The 19,999-nt window shown below is 48.4% G+C and overlaps 1 protein-coding gene across 5 annotated transcripts in view; it reads left to right on the forward strand.

Annotated features, from left to right (window-relative positions):
* GGA1 (golgi associated, gamma adaptin ear containing, ARF binding protein 1) overlaps nucleotides 1–19,999 on the forward strand; it is a 144,287-nt gene that overhangs the window by 79,096 nt on the left and 45,192 nt on the right. For all 5 annotated transcript variants that reach the window (XM_029590100.1, XM_029590097.1, XM_029590095.1 and 2 more), the window contains 6 exons: nucleotides 6,574–6,711; nucleotides 7,026–7,107; nucleotides 7,593–7,700; nucleotides 8,014–8,169; nucleotides 8,447–8,508; nucleotides 15,163–15,380. In XM_029590100.1, the coding sequence (XP_029445960.1) occupies nucleotides 6,574–6,711; nucleotides 7,026–7,107; nucleotides 7,593–7,700; nucleotides 8,014–8,169; nucleotides 8,447–8,508; nucleotides 15,163–15,380 (764 nt within the window). The remainder of the gene's footprint in view (nucleotides 1–6,573; nucleotides 6,712–7,025; nucleotides 7,108–7,592; nucleotides 7,701–8,013; nucleotides 8,170–8,446; nucleotides 8,509–15,162; nucleotides 15,381–19,999) is intronic.

Genomic DNA, 19,999 nt, shown 5'->3' on the forward strand with positions numbered 1-19,999 from the left:
AAGACTGGAATGGTAAGACTGGAATTTAAATGGTAAGACTGGAATCTTCCCATTTAAAACGGAAGCTGACTAAGGATGTCTTTCTGTTCCATATCTCCCACATGAATAATCATACGACTGATAGTTTGAAGAAAGTCACTTGCTTTATTGCCTGAAAGCGTAAAACAAGAGAAGCTGTATGGTGTGGGTGGCTGTCCCTTGGGAGGACAGAACCTGAAGGAAGGGTGTCATTTCGCCTTCTGATAGGAATGTGGTTTTCTTATTTAACGGCTGGGAGCATCACTTTCACTTTTAGTAAAAGTGAAAAATGCTGCAAGTCTGAAAGCGAGGTGCTTCTGAGAGAGTGTAATGTGTATGTGAGACAGGGAGGGTGCTTGTGTGTGTCAAATGTGTATGTGCGAGAGAGATGGAGCATGTTTTTGGCTGGCTTATGGCTGTGAGAGAGGGCTTGTGTGTAAGTGAAATAGAGCATGTGTGTGATAGCCTGTGTGATTGAGAGAGACTGGTCAGAGAGGTGACGTGTGTATGTGTGAGAGAGACTAATCAGGGAGATTATTGGTATGTATGTGCTTGTGTGGGTGTGAGAGAAAGAGACTGGTTGGGGAGATGATTGGTGTGTGTGAGAGACAGAAACTGGTCCTGAGGGTGTGACTGGGAGAACTGCTGGAGAGGGTAAGTAAAGGTGGCTTTTTAAGTTCATTTTTCTTGATTGACTACCATTTTAATTATTGGGTAGTATGGATGTGTCTGCTGTTTGAAATATTTTATTGGTGTTTGGAGAATTTTAAATACATTTTATGAGTGTTTTAATTGTTGGATGATATTCTGTTCATAGTTGTTGTGCAACATTTATTCTGCTTATTAGTATAGTTATACAATTATTTCTGTGTTGGGATCTATAGCTGCTTGGCTAGTTCTGTTTTCCTAATAGGAGGTGTATTGGTGTTTAGGGCCTGATTTAATATTTGTAGTGTTGTCTTTTCATAGGTAGGGTTGTTGCTCTTTGAGTGCATTCCATAATACAAGTGTAACTGTGTGTGGATTAGTTTATGTGCATTACTGTAGATCCTGGTAGCATGTTAGGTTGGTTCTGTGTATGTGACCGAGGTGACGTATTTTACTGTATCAGTCTTATTTGTTGTATTTTCTCAAGAGGACATGCAATAGTGATAAACTGCTGTCTTTTCATAAGTAGGGCTATTGAGCCTGATAGTTGGAGTTTGTGTTGCTATTACTGAGATGACACTAGAACCAGAATATATATTTTGTAAGGTGAGTATTCGGGGAATGTCATAATTCTGCTTTACATCCATAATTGTGGGTCAGGGGGGTTCCTGTGGATGCAAACTGTACTTTTACATTTAGCCCTATGATGGTCATGTGTTCAGTGTTTCACGCATGTAAGAGCCATCAGTCAGGTGTGTCCCGACAGAAAAAAGGTTGAGAGCCACTGTGCTAGAGAACAACAAATTCATGACCATCTCAAGGTGACTGAAATTAAAAGTTCCCAGGTATGGAGAACCAGGGATTTTTTTCTATCCTTATTAGTTTTAATTATTGATTATTATTTGATATCTGCTGTTTTTGAAATATTTTATTGGTGTTGGGGAAATTTTCAAAAATTTGTATATGAGTTAAATTACTGGAGGTTCTATTCATCAGCAGTTTTGAAATATATATTTTTAGTATGATTTTCCTATTGTGATTGATGTTTTATAGTTCTTGATTTTATTGTTTGTTTTATGAGGAATGATGGTATTTTCTGTTTTTCCATTGCTGCATTATATACAGTCTAACTTCTTGTGATTTCCAGTTTAGTTTGTCTGTGCATTTCTGTGTATATTTTATGGTCCCTTTATTCTGTATTTGGTGACTCACCAAATTGTATGTGTAATTGGGTACCCATGGGCCAGTATGGAGAAAAATCCCCCGGTCCACTATTTTCCCACAATCCGCCCCTGTTTGGGGGCTTGGTTCGACACGCTGAAAGGCAAGGTGTTTCTGACTGAGGAGACAGTGTGCAAGTTACAGAGGCAAATCCAGCGCTCGTTGACCTTGCAAGTCCCCAGAGCTTAGGATGTTTTGCAGGTGCTTGGCTTGATGGCTTCAACACTGGAGTTGGTACCGTGGGCCTTTGCGCATACGAGACCACTACAGAGAGCTCTGTTGGCACAGTGGAATCTGTTGTCTGAAGAGTTTCATATGCCCATCTTGCTCAAGGGTTATGTGCCGGACAGTCAGTCTTGGTGGCTCCTGATGTCAATCTAGTTCGTGGTGTTGATCTGGAGGTTCCCAATTGGGCAATTCTTACTACTGATGCCAGTCTTTCTGGATGGGGAGCAGTATGCCAGCAATAGTCAGCCCAGGGCTCTTGGTCAGTGGAAGAAGCCTCTTGGTCTATCAATCATTTAGAGACCAGAGCGGTGAGATTAGCATTACTTAATTTTCTGCCTTTGGTTTGAGGCCGATCAGTGAGGGTCTTGTCGGACAATGCGACGACCATAGCATACATCAGTCAGCAGGGAGGAACCAAGAGTCAAACGGTGTCCCAAGAGACTCAGGATTTAATTCTTTGGGCAAAACAGCACTTGGTGCATTTAGCGACATTGCAGGTGTCATTTAGCGACATTGCAGGTGTCAAAAACGTCCAAGCAGATTTTCTAAGTCGCAGGATGCTAGATCTAGGGAAGTGGGAGTTGTTCAAGTCAGTGATGCAGTTCATCCGAGAGAGGTGGGGCTGTCCCCATGTGGATCTAATGGTGACTCGTCTCAACGCGAGGGCATCTCGCTTTTACAGCTGAAGGCGAGAATACGGGGCTAAGGGAGTGTCTGCTCTGGTCCTACCCTGGCCTCAAAGGGGTCTGCTTTACATATTTCCCCCTTGGCGTCTGCTAGGCAAGGTGTTGCATCAGAGAGACACCCAGGTGAAGTGATGTTGGTAGCCCTGGAGTGGCCGTGTCGGCCGTGGTTCACGGATCTGGTCCACATGGCAGTGGATGGACCATTGTGCTTCAGTCATCTTCCACGCTTTCTGTGGCAGGGATCCATATTTTCAGACCAGGCAGATTGCTTTTGTCTAGCGGCTTGGCTTTTGAGAAGCGGCGTTTGAGACAAAGAGGGTACCCAGAGGCAGTCATTACTACTCTCCTGCAGGCTAGCCTGACATCTACTTCGTTGTCATATGTCTGAGTCTGGAAGGTCTTTGAGGCATGGTGTATAACTAAAGGCATATAGGCTTTACGGTCTTCGGCGTCTCAGATTTTATCTTTCCTTCAAGAAAGTTTGAGCAAAGGCCTGGCTTTCAGTTCCCTCAGAGTTCAGGTAGGGGCTCTGGCTTGTCTTCGAGGTAAAGTTGAAGGTTGCCCATTGTACTCTCATCCCGATGTGGTTAGGTTTCTTCGGGGGGAATTTGTGCCCTCCGGTGAGGAGAGTTTGTCCATCCTGGAATCTTAATCTCGATCTCTAAGGTTTGTGTGAGGCAACTTTTGAATCTCTCCGCAGAGCAACACTTAAGGATTTGATTTTAAAGGTCGTCGTCTTAGTAGCCATTTGTTCTGCGAAGAGAATCTTTGAGTTGCAGGCTTTATCTTGCCGTGATCCATTCCTTCAGATCTCGAACTCAGGAGTGTCCTTGCAGATGGTACCCCCATTTCTTCCGAAGGTGGTATCGACTTTTCATGTTAATCAGACGCTGGAGCTTCCGGCTTTTCCGGAATTGGATGCTTCTGTGCCTCATATGCAGGAGCTTAGGCTGTTGGACGTCTGTAGGGCTTTGCTGAGGTATCTCAAAGACACAATGGTTTTAGGAGATCTGATCATCTTTTCATTTTATGGAGTGGTTCGAAGAAAGGTACCCAGGCTTCCAAGGCTAATATTGCTAGGTGGCTTAAGGAGGCTATTAGGTCGGCATACATTCTCAAAGGCTGTCAGGTACCGGAAGGTTTGAGGGCTCAGTCTCAGGCGGCTTCATGGGCAGAGGTCCAGTTGGTTTCACCACAGGGAATTTGTAGAGCAGCGACTTGGAAATCACTACATACTTTTTGCAAAGCACTACTGTCTGGATGTAGGGGATCCGGAATCTTGATCGTTTGGCAAAAATGTCTTGCAAGCAGGATTCTCCAGGTTCCACCCTCATTAGGGAGCTTTGGTACGTCCCAGGAGTCTGGACTGATCCGGGTACATACAGGGAAAGGAAAATTAGTTCTTATCTGCTTATTTTTGTTCCTGTAGTACCACGGATCAGTCCAGAACCCGCCCGATACAAGGATGTGGAGAGTTGTCCGCTCAGCTGTAATTTTTGGTACAATGTAAAAAGTTTTCAGGGTATGGAATACAGAGATGATAAAGTTTTTGTGTTAAGTTTTTACAGGTTTTGCAAGTGTGTTGTGCTTGGGTACAGGTCATTACTGAAGAACTGCAGGTGGCACCAGGGATTATGAAGCAGTGTCAATTAAACTTTCTCTGTCTCCATCTGCTGGCAGGGATGCATAAACCCAGGAGTCTGGACTGATCCGTGGTGGTACAGGAACGAAAATTAGCAGGTAAGAACCAATTTTCCTTTAACCATTAAGGTTAGAGTTGCAGAAATCCACTGCTTTATTCTTGGGATAAGCAGCTTGAAATTTATTTAACCATTGAGGTCCTGCCAGGTACTTGTGACCTGGATTGTCCACTGTTAGAAACAGGATACTGGGCTTCATGGATCCTTGGTCTGACCCAATATGGCAAATCTTATGCATTTATATGGTATAAACTAGATTCCAAGGGGATGGAAAGAAATAGTTGTTTTTGCTGTGCTGCAGATGCACAGTGAGGGGAGCGGGGAATTTTGTGCTCATCAGCACGACCATATCATGGTAACTATTAGCCCGCCAGAAGATTGGACTTCACAAGCCCTCTAGCTTTTGTGTTTTTTTTTCTCCACATAAGCAAGCATTCCTCTTCCCAGATATAATCTAAAGTTTCAGTCTGCACTGGTGCGCTCGCTAAACTACTCATCTCCTGGCTCCGGTCTTTGTGATGGCAGCTTTTGCTTCATGTGTCAGGCAGTGTGCTTCCAGCCTGAATCCCAATGGAAAACCAAAAGCTAGAGCTCTCGCAGGACTTCGTGCAGTTTTGATTTATCATAATGGAAATCCCTTGGAAACGTGCTCTTCTACAAAGCCACCCTCTGGAACTTGATCAGAGGGAGGGAAAAGATTAAAAAAAAAAAAAAGTTTATAAAGTGTTGTCCATATTTATGCATTCATGTGTTGAGTGCATAGTAGAGGGGAGAAAAGAGAGCATGGATCTTGAACTTTTTTTTTTTATTTGTCTTTTGTTCTGTAGTTTCCTTTTGCTTCATAGGGCACCTAGCTCAAGCAGACCAAGGGCTGGCATCTGGCACCCTGAGCCTTCATTTGTTTTATATGAGGCTTCCCCCCTCCCCCCCCCCCCTAATTTTACACCCCTTGTCCCACTTAGCTACAGCCTACTCTTGCAACGATGGACCTCCTCTCCCTCCACCGCATCCCTGGCTGGCCTTGGGGATGGACCACTGCTCCTCCACATGGTAGCATGCTGCCAGGCTAGCCCCTCCCTACTGCTTTTAAAGGGGAAATTAGTCTGCAGGCAAAACCCAGTGTATGTGTGTGTGTATGTGGGGGGGGGGGGGGGGGGCATTTTCCAGAAGCAGCCAAGATGCTCAGGCACTTTAGCACGCATAGTTTACAGAGGTTTCCAAAGAGAAACTAGCCACATTTTTCTTTTTAAAACTTAATACGAAAACAACCGGTTCAGGAGGTTGGAAGATAGTTTAGTGTTGAGGATTAGGCCTCAGGGGCGGGGGTAGGGAAGGTTGAGGAGGGGGATTTAATGGGGAACCATTTGGTTAAAATGAAACGATGCAACATTTGGGCTTTCCAATGCTTTAGCACCAGTTGACTGTTTCACTGTTATATGGGCAAAGAAGTGTCTATGGATTGCAATGAGGGCTTAATTGCATAGTAGCCTTACATGTGGAGATGATGTACTCTCTATTTAACTTTTGGACAGCTGGTTATTATGCTTAATTTATTGTCAAATGTCCACATTTATTGCATCTGTTGGTTTCTCAATAAAAAATTAAAAAAAAAAAACAACTTAATACAAAGCCTATGTATTCGGGGCAACCGTGTACTCTGCACCTGCTCTCTAGTTCAGTGGTCCCTGCTCTACTTGTACGGGCTGCCAAGAGGATGAAACAGCAAAATACTTATGGAAATGTCATGCACATATCTTATTGTCCTCCCTCAACCTAAATACAGCTTCAGGAAAGACTCCTCTCATGTAGACTAAAAGTGCACAGAGGAAAGCAGTTTCTAAATGGGGCACTCTAGGCCTGCTATTCTGTTTTTAATTGCTTTTGAAATTTACTGTATCCCTACACCCCCCATGTAGTATGTCTCAAGTTTATTTCCAAAGAAATGAATTTTATACATGTTTCTTTATCCTCCAGCAGTTGGGTTTGTAATGAACAAGATTCAAGTCTTTTCAAGTCTTCTCTCTTTTTCCATGCCTTTTCTTTCTTTCTTTTTTTTTCTTTTTTTATTCTAGGACCAGAAGAGGATGGAGAAAATTTCTAAACGTGTGAATGCAATAGAGGAAGTGAACAACAATGTGAAACTTCTCACTGAAATGCTGAACAACTACACCAAAGGAGAGACATCCGAAGGCAATGAGGACCTCATGAAGGTGCGGAGGTGATGCCAGGCTGGCTGCCCCTGCCCCCTTCTCTCTAGCGCTCTTGCTGTCTCTGTCTTTATGCCCAAACCCCCTCCCCTCCCCTTGCTTGTCTCAGATTTTTCAGTACACTGATACTGTAATATCCCATTACAAACTGTTAATATGAAAAGCGTCTGACTGCTGTAATTGAGTGGAGGAGATGTGCTTTCTGTCTTGGTTTTCCCTGTTGCATTCCTTGTGCATCCTCGCTGCAAAGCTTGGGTTCCCTAGCCACCTTGCTCCTCCTCAACGTCATCTATCCTTCCCGCTCTTTTCTCTCACAGGAGCTGTATCAGCGCTGCGAGCGGATGAGACCTACCCTGTTCAGACTGGCCAGCGACACAGAGGATAATGATGAGGCGTTAGGTGGGTCCAGAGCCCTTTTTTGTGCCTGCTCTGGGCAGCTGCAGTGGGTGGTCCCTTTCAATGTCAGCAGCGCTGCTGCCTGTACCCTCCACCCCCACACCACCAAGCCAGGGCAGTATATCTCACCTTCTTTTCAGCATCACATCATTCATCCCTTTGATATATCATTCGGCAATAGCTGGAGTTGTATCTGACAAGCCTTTTCTTCTGAACTGTGCTCTAAGTAGGTGGCCCAAACTTACCAGAGGTCTTTGAAGCAAACTAGGTGCTTATATAAATGTAGCACATGTATCTCTGGTACCTCCAGGAGCACAATTAGGAACTCCCCAACTTGGAAGGGATAATCTAGGAATTCAGATGCATAATTGTTTGCTCACAGAAATATTTATGGAAAATACCTAATACCAGTGGCTTGAGAGGACGATGTCAGTAAAATAATGTCATCAAACTTAATTCCCCCTTTAAATCCTGCTTTTATTTTCCAGCGGAAATCTTGCAGGCAAATGACAATCTGACACAAGTGATTAACAAATACAGGCAGCTGGTAACAGGAGAGGAGATAAACGGAGAGACCCCCACAGGCAGCATCTCAGGTGAGCCTCAGACGAGATCCTGGGGACAGAGGGCATGAAAGTGTTGGACTGCTGTAGACACAGTCTCTGAAGTTGGAGTGAAGCAAGAGCTAAGTAAAGGGGGCTGGTGGAAGGGTCAGAAAGGGGAGTGTTAGGCTGGTGTGGGGAGGGAGAGACATGATGGAGATTGGGTTTGTGAGGTGAGGAGAGTTTGAGCATCACTTGAGACTAGGATTCTTCTTTCATTATTCTCAGTAAGTAGTGGGGCCTGACAAGATGGATACAATCTTTTAATCTGTGCAGGCCTCTCTTCTTCTTTCATTGTTCACTGCAGGCAGTTCCTCCGCTCTCCTGGACCTTTCGGGACTGGACATGTCTACAGCTAGTCCTTCCTACCCAGCACAGCCTGCATTATCAGTCAATCACTCCCTGCCTCTCCAGGAGCAAGGCATATCCACCTCATTGCTGGATGATGAGCTCATGTCCTTGGGTAAGCAAGCTACTCTAGGTTACTAGTCTGGGTTTTGTCCACACAGCACCATGCTAGCTCTTTGTCTTTTATCTGTCCTCAGCAAATTGTGGTTTTCATCTTTCTGAGGCTGAATAAATAGGTATTACTGATTCTCCATTCTGTCTGCAGAACTTTCTTACAAGACCACATACGTGTCTGTGTAAAGCTGTCCACTGAGGCTTGCTGTTCCCTTGCGGTCTTGGACAGTATTACTGGTGAGTGCTTTCTGCTCACATCTTCTTCTCTCTCTCCCCAGGTCTGAATGACCCTGCACCTACTGCCCAGGCCCTGGACAGCAACAGCTGGAATAGTTTCCAGGTACAGACTATCCCATCTAGTGAAGGGAGCGCTGTCAACTATTTCAAAGGAGGTTTGGGGTTAGGTCCAAGGGATCAGAGGGGGGATACGGGATGAAGGTGAAAACAAAACAATAGCCAGTGACATCTGAGAGGAAAACCAGGATTTGGAAAGGGGATGATAGAGGAAAGGCAGAACCGAACCTAGCATGGAGCCTGGTTATGCCTTGTTAAAGGGAAGACAGAGGAAACCCTGTAAGGGGACCTGCAATTTCAGCTTCTGACAAAATGAGAGTTCCCTGTATGTACCCGGATCAGTCCAGACAGCTGGGTTATGCCTCCCTTCTAGCAGGTGGAGTCAGAGAACAAACTGAAAAGGCACCACCTGATAACCCAGTGTGCCACCTGTGGTCCTCCAGTATTTCTCTGACTTCAGCAGGTGGAAGACAGCATACCCTGCGGTCCTGATCTTACTAAATTAATTTTTTATTGAATCTTTGTTTTTCCTATATGGCCAAATGACTAGTTCAACAACTTAGTGAGTATATTTATACAAAAAAAAAAAGAAGTTTGGATTGTTCTTTTTACTCACCTCTCAAAGCAGGCATACCTCTCAATGCAGGCATAGCTGAGCCGTAATGCTTACAGCTTACATACCTGGAGAGCCAGTGGCAGCCCGGTGAGTAGGGGAGATTTACCGGTGGGCCTGTCCCTCTCCCCTACGTGGCAGAGAAGCTTTCATCCCTCTGCAAGCAGGGACATCTCCATTCCCCTGCTCGTTTAAAAAAAAAAAAAAATCATAACATAGCCTGCGCATTTCCCGGGCCTCCAGAAGGGGTGGAACTTCACCCGGGCGATTTGTTTTTTCACGGGGCTGTCGGCCATGCCGCGGGGAGTGCAGTGCTCCGCGTGTGGAGAGTCGGCTGCACGACTCTCCCGCGATGGCCTGTGTTCCTGTTGCTTGCCGGGGGGAGAGGGTCCCTCTCAGCTTCCTCTCCTCTGCAGCAGATCTGTCCCGCGGCCGCGGGGAGCGGCGAAACGGGGGCTCAAGGGGGCCCGGTCAGTTGGTCCCGTTCCCGCAAAGCACAGGAACGGTGGCCATTTTGAATATTTCCCCCGTAGAGGAAGATCAGAGCTCTGGAGGAGGGAACTTCCCTCCTCCTCCGCGTTTAAGCCCAGTTCCGCCCCCGATGACGTTTCTCAGCCTCTGCCTCCTCCTCCCTCTGCTCCAATGGAGGGGGCCTTAAAGAGGCAGCACCCTTTTTCTTCTCAGTTTGTGCTGCTTTTGCACAAAGCTTATCTGGAGGCAGAGGCTGATGATTTGCAGCTACCGCAGCCATCTAAAAGACCCCGGCCTGATCCTCTGGTGGTCCCATTACCTCGGCTGGTTCCTGATCCTGAGCCACTCCCGGATTTTTCGACTGATCCCACGCCTCTAGCACCCCTTCACGATCTGGGAGATCACATGAGCGATGACGTGAATTCTGCTGCACCGGTGGAAGGGGATGATCCGAGGGTGCTTCGTTTGTTTAGGAGGGAGGAATTGGATCCTCTTATTCCACATGTTTTGGCGGAGCTGGATTTGCCAGTTCCACAAGCTGGGACAGATAGACACCCGGGGGATCCCATCTTGTCCAGTCTTTGTGCTCTCTCTTGATCCTTTCCATTCCACCCTAGCCTTTTACAGCTCATGACTCTAGAGTGGGATGTTCCGGAAGCCACTCTTCGCGTTAGTAGAGCAATGGAAAAGCTCTATCCGCTTCCGGATGAGTATCTGGAACTTCTTAAGACTCCCAAAGTGGATTCCGCTGTATCGGCTGTCGCCAAACAAACTACCATTCCAGTGATGGGCGGCACTGCCCTGAAAAATCTTCAGGACAGAAAGCTCGAGATACTGCTTAAAAGGATCTTTGAAATGTCCGCTCTCGGGGTGAGGGCGGCAGTTTGCAGTAGTTTTATGCAGAGAGCCACTCTTCGATGGATTCAGCAGCTGCTTACTGCACAGGAGTTACCACCGGAGGAGGCCGAACAGGCAGACCGCCTGGAGGCGGCTGTTTCCTATACTGCGGATGCTCTGTATGATCTGCTACGAACCTCTTCTCGAGCAATGTCCTCCGCGGTGGCAGCAAGGAGGTTACTGTGGCTGCGCCATTGGTCTGTGGATTCCTCTTCCAAGTCTCAGTTGGGTTCTTTCCCCTTTAAGGGTAAGCTTCTATTTGGAGATAATCTGGAACAGCTTATCAAGGACTTTGGAGACAATAAGGTTTACAAATTGTCGGAAGACAAACCTAGGTCTACTTATCCTTTCAATTCCTTTCGAGGTCGTTTTCGAGGCCAGAGGCGTTTTCGTTCAGCTAGGGCACTGTCCTTTCCTTCTCAGCAAGCTCCGTCGATCGCAGGCTTGGGCACGCTTCTTTCGGGGTAGGCGGCCTCCCCGAGATGGTACTTCCCAGGGAATCAGCAATAATAAGGCGGCACAATGAAGGTGCGCCGGCCCATTCTCCCGTTCCGGTGATTGGGGGCCGTCTCTCTCTCTTCCAGGGGGAATGGCTCAAGATCACGTCGGATCAATGGGTCTTAGACATTATAAGTCGCGGTTACGCTTTAGATTTTGCTTTCCCTCTAAGAAATCTTTTCATGGTGTCTCCTTGCGGGTCGCTGGTGAAAAGGCAAGTGGTGCTCCAGACCTTAGATCACTTGAAAGCCCTGGGAGCGATAATCCCGGTCCCGCTGGGGGAGTGTCGGACAGGCAGGTATTCCATTTATTTTGTAGTCCCCAAAAAGGAGGGCTCCTTTCGTCCCATTCTGGACTTGAAAAAGGTCAACAGAGCCCTGCGGGTTCCCCGTTTTCGCATGGAAACCTTGAGATCCATAATTGCGGCCATGCACAAAGGAGAATTTTTAGCCTCTTTAGATCTGACAGAGGCTTATCTGCACATCGGTATACTGGAGCATCATCAGAGATTTCTCAAATTCATGATACTAGAGGATCATTATCAGTTTCAAGCGCTACCATTTGGTCTAGCGATGGCGCCACATATGTTCACCAAGGGCATGGTGGTGGTAGCAGCATCTCTGAGAAAAGAAGGGATTCTGGTTCATCTCTATCTGGTCGACTGGCTCATCCAGGGGAAGTCGCAGCGCAGTTCACATGGTGGTGCTTCGGCTTCAGTCCCTAGGTTGGGTGATCAACTTTCCCAAAAGCCAGCTGATTCCCTCACAAGACTTGGAATTCCTGGGTGCCCGATTCGACACAAGAGTGGGCAAGGTGTTTCTACCTGTGAAGCGAATGGACAAGTTGATGTCTCAAGTTCAACTGCTGACCATTCCATTGCCCATCGTCTGGGATTATTTACAGGTTCCAAGTTCTAGCTTCTATGGCTTCTACTCTGGAATAGGTTCCTTGGGTGTTCGCTCATTTGAGACCTTTGCAGAGGGCATTGCTTTCCCGTTGGGATCCAAAGTCCGAGGAGTTTCACCTTCAGTTGCCTCTCCTGGATCCAGCCTGCAGCAGTCTCCAGTGGTGGCTAGTCCCAGAGCACTTACAACAGGGGATGGATTTGGAGAATCCCCAGTGGTTGATTGTGACAACGGACGCCAGCCTCTCCGGTTGGGGGGTGGTGTGCCAGTCGCACTCTGCTCAGGGTCTGTGGTCGGCTCCCGAGTCCAGGTGGTCCATCAATCGCTTGGAAACCAGAGCGGTTCGTCTGGCATTGCGCAGCTTCCTTCCCTTGGTCTGCCATCGGTCGGTGAGGATCCTGTCCAACAATGCCACCACGGTAGCATAAATCAACCATCAGGGCAGAAAGCGAAGTCGGCTAGTGGCCACCGAAGCCGACAAGCTTTATGGTATGGGCGGAACGCAATCTGCGGCGTCTGGCGGCATCTCATATAGCCGGAGTCAACAACGTCCAGGCAGACTTTCTCAGTCGACAACAGCTAGACCCCGGAGAGTGGGAACTATCCGAGGAAGCGATGCAGCTCTTGATCCGGAGGTGGGGGGTCCCCTGCCTAGACTTAATGGTGACACGAGCAAACTAAAAAGTGGTGCGGTTTTTCAGCCGCAGATGGGAACACGGAGCAGAAGGGGTGGATGCTCTAGTCCTTCCCTGGCCCAGCAATGTACTTCTCTATGTGTTCCCTCCTTGGCCTCTAATGGGCAAAGTACTCAGATGGATAGAGTCACACCGGGGTTCGGTAGTCCTCGTGGCTCCAGAGTGGCCGCGAAGACCCTGGTTCGCGGACCTGATCAACTTGGCGATCGAGGGTCCTTTGCGTCTCGGCCACATCCTGAACCTCCTCTGTCAAGGTCTGGTATTTTTCGATCAGGTGGATCGCTTCTGTCTAGCGGCCTGGCTTATGAGAGGCGACAGCTGAGGAAAAAGGGGTACCCTGAGTCGGTGATTTCTACTCTGCTTTGCGCGCATAAGACTTCCACGTCGCTTACTTATGCTCGGGTTTGGAAGGTTTTTGATTCTTGGTGCACCAGTTCTCAGGTTTCCCCATGGAGGGCCATGATAGTTCACACTCTGCAGTTCTTACAGGAAGGTCTGAAGAAAGGTTTGGCGTACAGTTCCCTTCGGGTCCAGGTAGCGGCCTTGGGCTGCTTGCGAGGCCACGTGGACGGTACTTCCCTCGCGGGCCATCCAGATGTGGCACGTTTTCTGAAAGGAGCCAAACATTTGAATCCTCCAGTTCGACAAGTCTGCCAGTTGTAGAGCTTGACCTTGGTTCTGCGGGCACTGTGCGCCTTGCCCTTTGAGCCCCTCAAGCGGGCCACGTTGAAGGATTTGACACTTAAGGCAGTATTTCTCGTGGCTATTTGTTCAGCGAGACTGATATCAGAGCTTCAAGCGTTGTCATGTCGGGAACAATTTTTGCGGTTTTCGTCTTCGGGAGTTTCGCTTCGGACGGTGCCGTCCTTCCTTCCGAAGGTGGTGTCGGCTTTTCATTTAAATCAGTCTGTCAAGTTACCGGCCTCAGATTTGGATCATGATTCCTCTCAGGCTCAGGAGTTGCGAAGGTTGGATGTTCGTCGTGTCCTTCTCCGGTACTTGGAAGTGACTAATACTTTTCGGTTGTCGGACCATCTCTTTGTTCTATGGGGTGGCCCTAAGAAGGGACAGAATGCGTCCAAGACTGCTATTGCCCGATGATTGAAAGAGGTCATCACATCGGTGTACATATGTAAGGGCCGTCCGGTACCTGATGGTCTTAAGGCTCACGCTCTCAGATCTCAGGCAGCATCTTGGGCAGAGAGTCAAAATGTTTCTCCTCAGGAGATTTGTCGAGCGGCGACTTGGAAGTCTCTGCACACTTTTTTACTAGGCATTATCGCTTGGACATACGAGTTCCAGATACGGATTGTTTTGGTAGTGCAGTGCTCCGAGCGGGACTTACCGGGTCCCACCCTAGTTAAAGCGGCTTGGGTACATCCCAGCTGTCTGGACTGATCTGGGTACGTACAGGGAAAGGAAAATTTTGGTTCTTACCTGCTAATTTTCGTTCCTGTAGTACCACGGATCAGTCCAGACGCCCGCCCAGGTGGTTAGGTAAGTCCGTCATTTTCCTTTTCTTTCTTTTGCATAGTACACAGAAGACTTTCAGATGCTAAAATGTTCATTGACCTGTAAAGTGGGAACAATCTACACTCCTTGCAACTTCCTAGTTAGTTCTGTCCGTTCGGACCGTGTTTGGGCCATTTGTTCTTGGTTTTTGCTCCAGTCATTGGCTGTTAGATTGTTCGGCAGTTAAGTTGAGTTTTTTCTTTCTGCTTGGATATTCATTATACTGAGGGACCACAGGTGGCACACTGGGTTATCAGGGAGTGCCTTTTCAGTTTGTTCTCTGACTCCATCTGCTGGAAGGGAGGCATAACCCAGCTGTCTGGACTGATCCGTGGTACTACAGGAACGAAAACTAGCAGGTAAGAACCAATTTTCCTCTTTTGAACACAACGATTGATCCATGTTAGTTACATCTTCTCTGATAAGAAGTCGATGCGCACAGTTAATATGGCAGCAAGTGAAAGGGAGTAACGGTTAACAGGATAAACTGTAATCCTGGAGTTCCCTTTGGCTCTCACTACAGACTGATTTGGATTTAGATGTAATTACTGACCTCAAAGCAAGTTTCATTCAGGTACATTAGGTAAGACCCTGCCCCAGAGAACTTATAATTTACGTGGACACCTGAGGCAATGGAGAATGAAGTGATTTGTCTAAGGTCACAAGTCACATCAGTGGGAGAAGCAGGATTTGAACCATGGCATCCCTGGTTCTCAGCCCCCTGCTGTAACCAACCACTAGGTGGCTACTCCACTGTTTTGTGGTCCTGAATACCGCAGATAGATAGTTTGGCTATAGAAGGAATCTGCTTTTATTTCCAGTTCCTGTCCTGGTTACAGAATGGACAGATTTCCATAATGCAGTGATAACATTATATACAAAAGGAGGGCTCAGAATATTTGGATCAGAAATCGCATCCTTAAAGTTATACCTTTCAAAACTGAGACTGGATTGGGCACATTCTTCGGTTCATATGTAGATTTTCTGCCTAAGGTATTTCTACTGTAGCAACACATTTCTGGTCCAGATGCCATTTTTGTTTGGTCTTTTTTTGTTTTGTTTTGTTTTTTTACCATTTACATTAATTTTTGGTATTCTTCTGTTTTTAGTCCTCAGACAGTGCTGACCTTCCTGGCACAGTCGGCCCGACCCCTCCATCAATGGGAGTCCTGAAAACTGAGCCTAAGCTGCCAGGGTCGTTGCCTGGTGCTACCGAAATACTGTCAACAAGCCACACACATGGTGCTAGTGGCTTGGAGGACCTGGATCTGTTGGGGAAGACATTGTTGCAGCAGTCTCTGCCCCCAGAGTCCCAGCAAGTGCGATGGTGAGAGAGGTGGGGTAGGAGGGCCACCTTATTTGAGTCTTATAGAGAAGGTTTTGTTTCTTTTAAAGTCAATTTTTATTTGTCTCTGTACTTTAGATATGTCTGTCAATACATCATGTATAGTGTGGAGATTTATAACAGGACTTTTGATTGGTTCAGAGAAGATCTTGTGACCTAACTATTCCTGTTTTAAGGCAAGTTACTTATGTAGGAGGCAGCGGGGCATGCAATACAGGCAGACGAGCTGGGGCATCCTAGATGGCTGCCTAGGATGGCAAAAAAAAACCGCCTCCAGACTCTCGGTCTCATCCTGCTACCTTCAAGCATTCCACCCCTTGTGCCATCACTCTCAGTGCTCGGTCCTGCTGCTATCTATGCACAGCACCAGGAGCCTGAATATGAGAAGGTGAAGCCTTTGCCAGGACTGAGCGCACACTGGGTCACAGGTCTCATATTCAGGGAGTGTTGTTGATGCTGTACACTGAAAGCAGTGGGGTAGCCCTGGGCCTTGCTGCTTTGGGATAGAGGCAGTGTGTGGGCTGGAGGTGGGGAGAGAGAAGAGAAACATACAGTGTGGAGTGGGAAGCAGCCTTTTTTGTTTGTTTTTTCAGTGCTGAGTTGGCAACCTGGGTAGGGGGAGCAGGGGCGGTGGGTGCTGCCAACTTTTGAAGCTGCCTAGGGCAACAGAATTCCTTGCACCAGCTCTGCAGTAGATTTTCTTCTTCTTTTTTTTAAAGTAAATCTAGAATAATACTTTTTAAAAAATTACTGTGGCACTATCCTCCCTTGGTGGGGAGGGCGCCTTTAATTTTTCTCTGTACACATTGTTCATATTATCTGTTCTTTGTAGTAGAGCAATGTGCCTCTTCAATTTATGAAGCACATTTAGTTCCCTGTACGTACCCAGATCAGTCCAGACAACTGGGTTTTGCCTCCCTTCCAGCAGATGGAGACAGAGAAAAACTTCGAGAGTGTCCTCTCTTAACCTGGTGTGCCACCTACTGCTCCTCAGTAATTCTCTGTCTCCAGCAGATGAAGGTGGTGCAAAACCTCTGGTTCTGACCCAAGCTTAAAAAAAAAAAAAAAAAAAAAGAACAGAAATTCTTGGAATGCAGCGGCCTCCCGGGGAGTTTGTTAGGTCCTGGTGGGACCAACCTCACTGGTCGCAGCCAAGGAACGAGCAGGGGTTGGGAACCCCATCTTTAGCTCCTTGGGGTCAGGGTGTGATATCTGGTGGTCCAGTTCACTCCCACCCACCCCCCGTAGCCTCTGCCTTTCTTTTAAAAAAAAAAAAAAAACCCAAAAAAAACAGAGCGCTGTCTCTTTAATTGTTCTGCCTGAACTTGTAAAAAAAAAAAAAAAAAGCGCACAGTGTAAGCGGTCAGAGCGGGTGGCAGGGTTTGCTCACAGCAAATCGACTGCGAGTCTCCGATCAGCGGTGAGTGTTGCCAGGTGCCTTCCCCCCATTCTCCCTGGGCCAGCCCGCGTTTGCACATGCGGCTCCTCCAACGACGGCATGCCTCATTCAAGCCGTTGCTCGCGCTACAGAGAGCGATTTTCGGGCTGAGATTCGGAATGCTGCACTCGTTGTCTCCCTAGTGGGGAGCCGTTTTTGGGCAGGCCTGCACTGCTTTCCTCAGGCTCTGGCAGAGCTGTAACAGCTGTGGAGGTGCAGGCCGATCCGTTCCCTCTCAGCACGGGAAGGGCGGCCATTTTGGATGCTTTTCACATGGCAGAGGCTAGTGCTTTTAGGGGAAGGGGATTTTCCTCCGGCACTCTCTCCTGCCGATGTTAGCCCCAATGAGGCCCAGGGGGCTACAGGGGGGCACTCTGAGGGGGGCCCCAGTACTCTGGGAGGGTCTCTAGGGGGCCAGCCTCTCTTTTTTTTTTTTTTTTTTTGCCCCCCAGAATTTATCCTTGTAATGCACCATGCTTTTTTTGGCCAGTGGCGCTCAGAAGAGAGGATTTCCCGGGGATCAGTTTCCCAAGGGCCCACCTGGGAAGGTAGCTAGGAAAGAGGATCCGCCAGTGGCGAAGGAAATCTGGATGGTTCATACTCCCGCGGGCCATGGAACTTCCCGGGAGGCGGAGAAGGACAAGTCCAATCAGGAACAGGGTCAGGAGGATCCTCCTCTGCCTTCCGACGGCCCGGACCCTCGACGTGAGGCTGGTGCTCTCCCCTCGGTTGAGGGTGACGACCCGAAGGTGGTCCGCTTGTTCCGTTGGGAGGAGCTGGCTCCCCTTATCCCGCACGTTCTGCAAGAATTGGGGATTATGGCAGCACCTGTGGACTCAGTCCCGGACAAAGTGGAATCCCGTCTTAGCGGGACTGCGGGGCCCCAAGCAAACTTTTCCTCCACTCCATGTTGCAGCAAATGATGGCACAGGAGTGAGACACTCCGGAGACTGGGCTTAAAGTTGGCAGAGCAGTGGATAAACTCTACCCTCTTCCAGAAGACATTTTGGATCTCTTACAGGTTCCGAAAGTGGATGTGTCCGTTTCAGCTGTCACAAAGCGGACTACCATCCCAGTGGCCGGAGCGGCAGCGTTTTGAAAGATCTCCAGGGTCGTAAGCTTGGAAGGTCATCTCAAGAGGATTTTCGAAGATTCTGCCCTGGGTATTCGGGCTGCGGTCTACAGTAGCTACATGCTCAGAGCGGGACTCCGCTGGGTGCAGCAGTTGCTCAGCGCAAAGGATTTGGAGCCCTCAAGAGGCTAAGCAGGTGAAACGCCTCGAAGCTGCTGTCACTTATGGTATGGATACCTTGTATGACCTGCTTTGCACCTCGTCGCAGACAATGGTGTCGGCAATCTTTGCCAGGAGGCTCTTGTGGCTCCGTAACTGGGCTGCGGATGTATCTTTAAAGGCTCAGCTTGGTGCTCTTCCTTTCAAAGGCAGGCTGCTCTTCGGAGAGGACTTGGAGCAGCTAATAAAGCAGCTGGGTGATAATAAGGTGCATAAGCTCCTGAGGATAGGCCAAAGGGGTAGAAGATTTTCCCCTCTGCTTGCCCTCGTTTTTGTGACCAAAGGCGTTTCCGGCAGAGGGCATGGCGCAGGCCAAAGAGAGACCTCTGGGAGGTTCCAGCCTTGGTCGCAGGCCTACCGTGGGTGTAGATCATCCCGTGATGGTTCCGGGCAGAGACCCACCGGGAATGAAGTTGCTCAATGAGTTCTGGCCGACCCACTCTTCTGATCCGATCATAGGGGGTCTACTGACTCTCTTTTTTATGAGGAGTGGGTTGAAATCACTTCGGACCAGTGGGTTCTCAGTGTGATAAAACACGGCTACGCATTAGAGTTTGCTCGGCCACTATGTAACCTGTTTCTAGTGTCCCCTTGTAGGTCCCCAGAAAAAGTGGTTATCGTTCGTCAGACCCTGGAGCGCCTCCAAAGTCTGGAGGCCATTGTGCCGGTTCCTCCATCAGATCACCAAAAGGGACATTACTCCATTTACTTTGTGGTCACCAAGAAAGAAGGGACTTTTCGCCCCATCTTGGACTTAAAGAAGGTGAATGTGGTTCTCAAAATGCTTAGTTTCTGGATGGAGACACTCCACTCGGTCATCGCGGCTGTACGAAAGGGCAAATTTCTGATGGCATAGACTTCCGTCAAATCCAATCTCCACATTGGGATTCGCCAGGACCATCAGAGGTGCCTCAGGTTTATGGTTCTCGGTCAACATTTTCAAATTTGCGCTCTACCGTTTGGCCTTGCCACGGCTCCATGAACCTTCATCAAAGTCGTGGTGGTGGCGGCAGCCCTGAGGAAGGAAAGGGTTCTGGTGCATCCCTATCTGGAAGGTTGGCTCATCCGGGCAAAGTTAGCAGACCAATGCTCGATGGCGGTAGATATCGTTTGCCACCGCCTGAGGTCTCTAGGCTGGGTGGTCAGCCTCACCAAGAGCCATCTAACCCCATCCCAGGTCCTGAATTTTTTGTGAGCAGGCTTAGATACCAGAGTGGGCAAGGTGTTCCTCTCGGAGGACAGAATACTCAAATTGCGCAGCCAGGTCCAACACCTCTTGCAAGCCTTGGTGCCCAGGGTCTGGGATTACCTGCAGGTTCTTGGTTCCATGGCTTCAACCTTGGAACTGGTCTCGTGGGCTTTTGCGCATATGAGACTGCTTCAAGCTGCATTGCTGTCATGCTGGAACCTGTTGTCAGAACAATTCCACCTCCCGCTTCTACTTACAGGCGTTGCCAGATCCAGTCTTTCGTGGTGGCTCGCCCAGGACAACTTGGGGCACGGGGTGAATCTGGAGATACCCCAGTGAATGGTGGTGATAACAGATGCAAGTCTCTCCGGTTGGGGAGCGGTATGCCAGACTCAGTTCAGGGTCGATGGTCTCTGGTGGAAGCATCCTGGTCGATAAATCGAGAGTCGTCCGGCTGGCTCTGCAGAGCTTCGTACCCCTCCTGCGCAATCAGGCAGAGTCCTGTCCGACAATGCGATGACCGACAAGGAGGAACCAGGAGTCATCCCGTAGCATTCGAAGTGGAGAAGCTGATGTCCTGGGCGGAGCAGCATCTAGTGATATTGGCAGCATCTCACATCGCGGGATCGGCCAACATGCAGGCAGACTTTCTCAGTCTATAACAGCTAGACCCAGGAGAGTGG

The sequence above is a fragment of the Rhinatrema bivittatum genome, chromosome 2, assembly GCF_901001135.1.
Source record: "Rhinatrema bivittatum chromosome 2, aRhiBiv1.1, whole genome shotgun sequence".
Lineage (NCBI taxonomy): Eukaryota > Metazoa > Chordata > Amphibia > Gymnophiona > Rhinatrematidae > Rhinatrema > Rhinatrema bivittatum.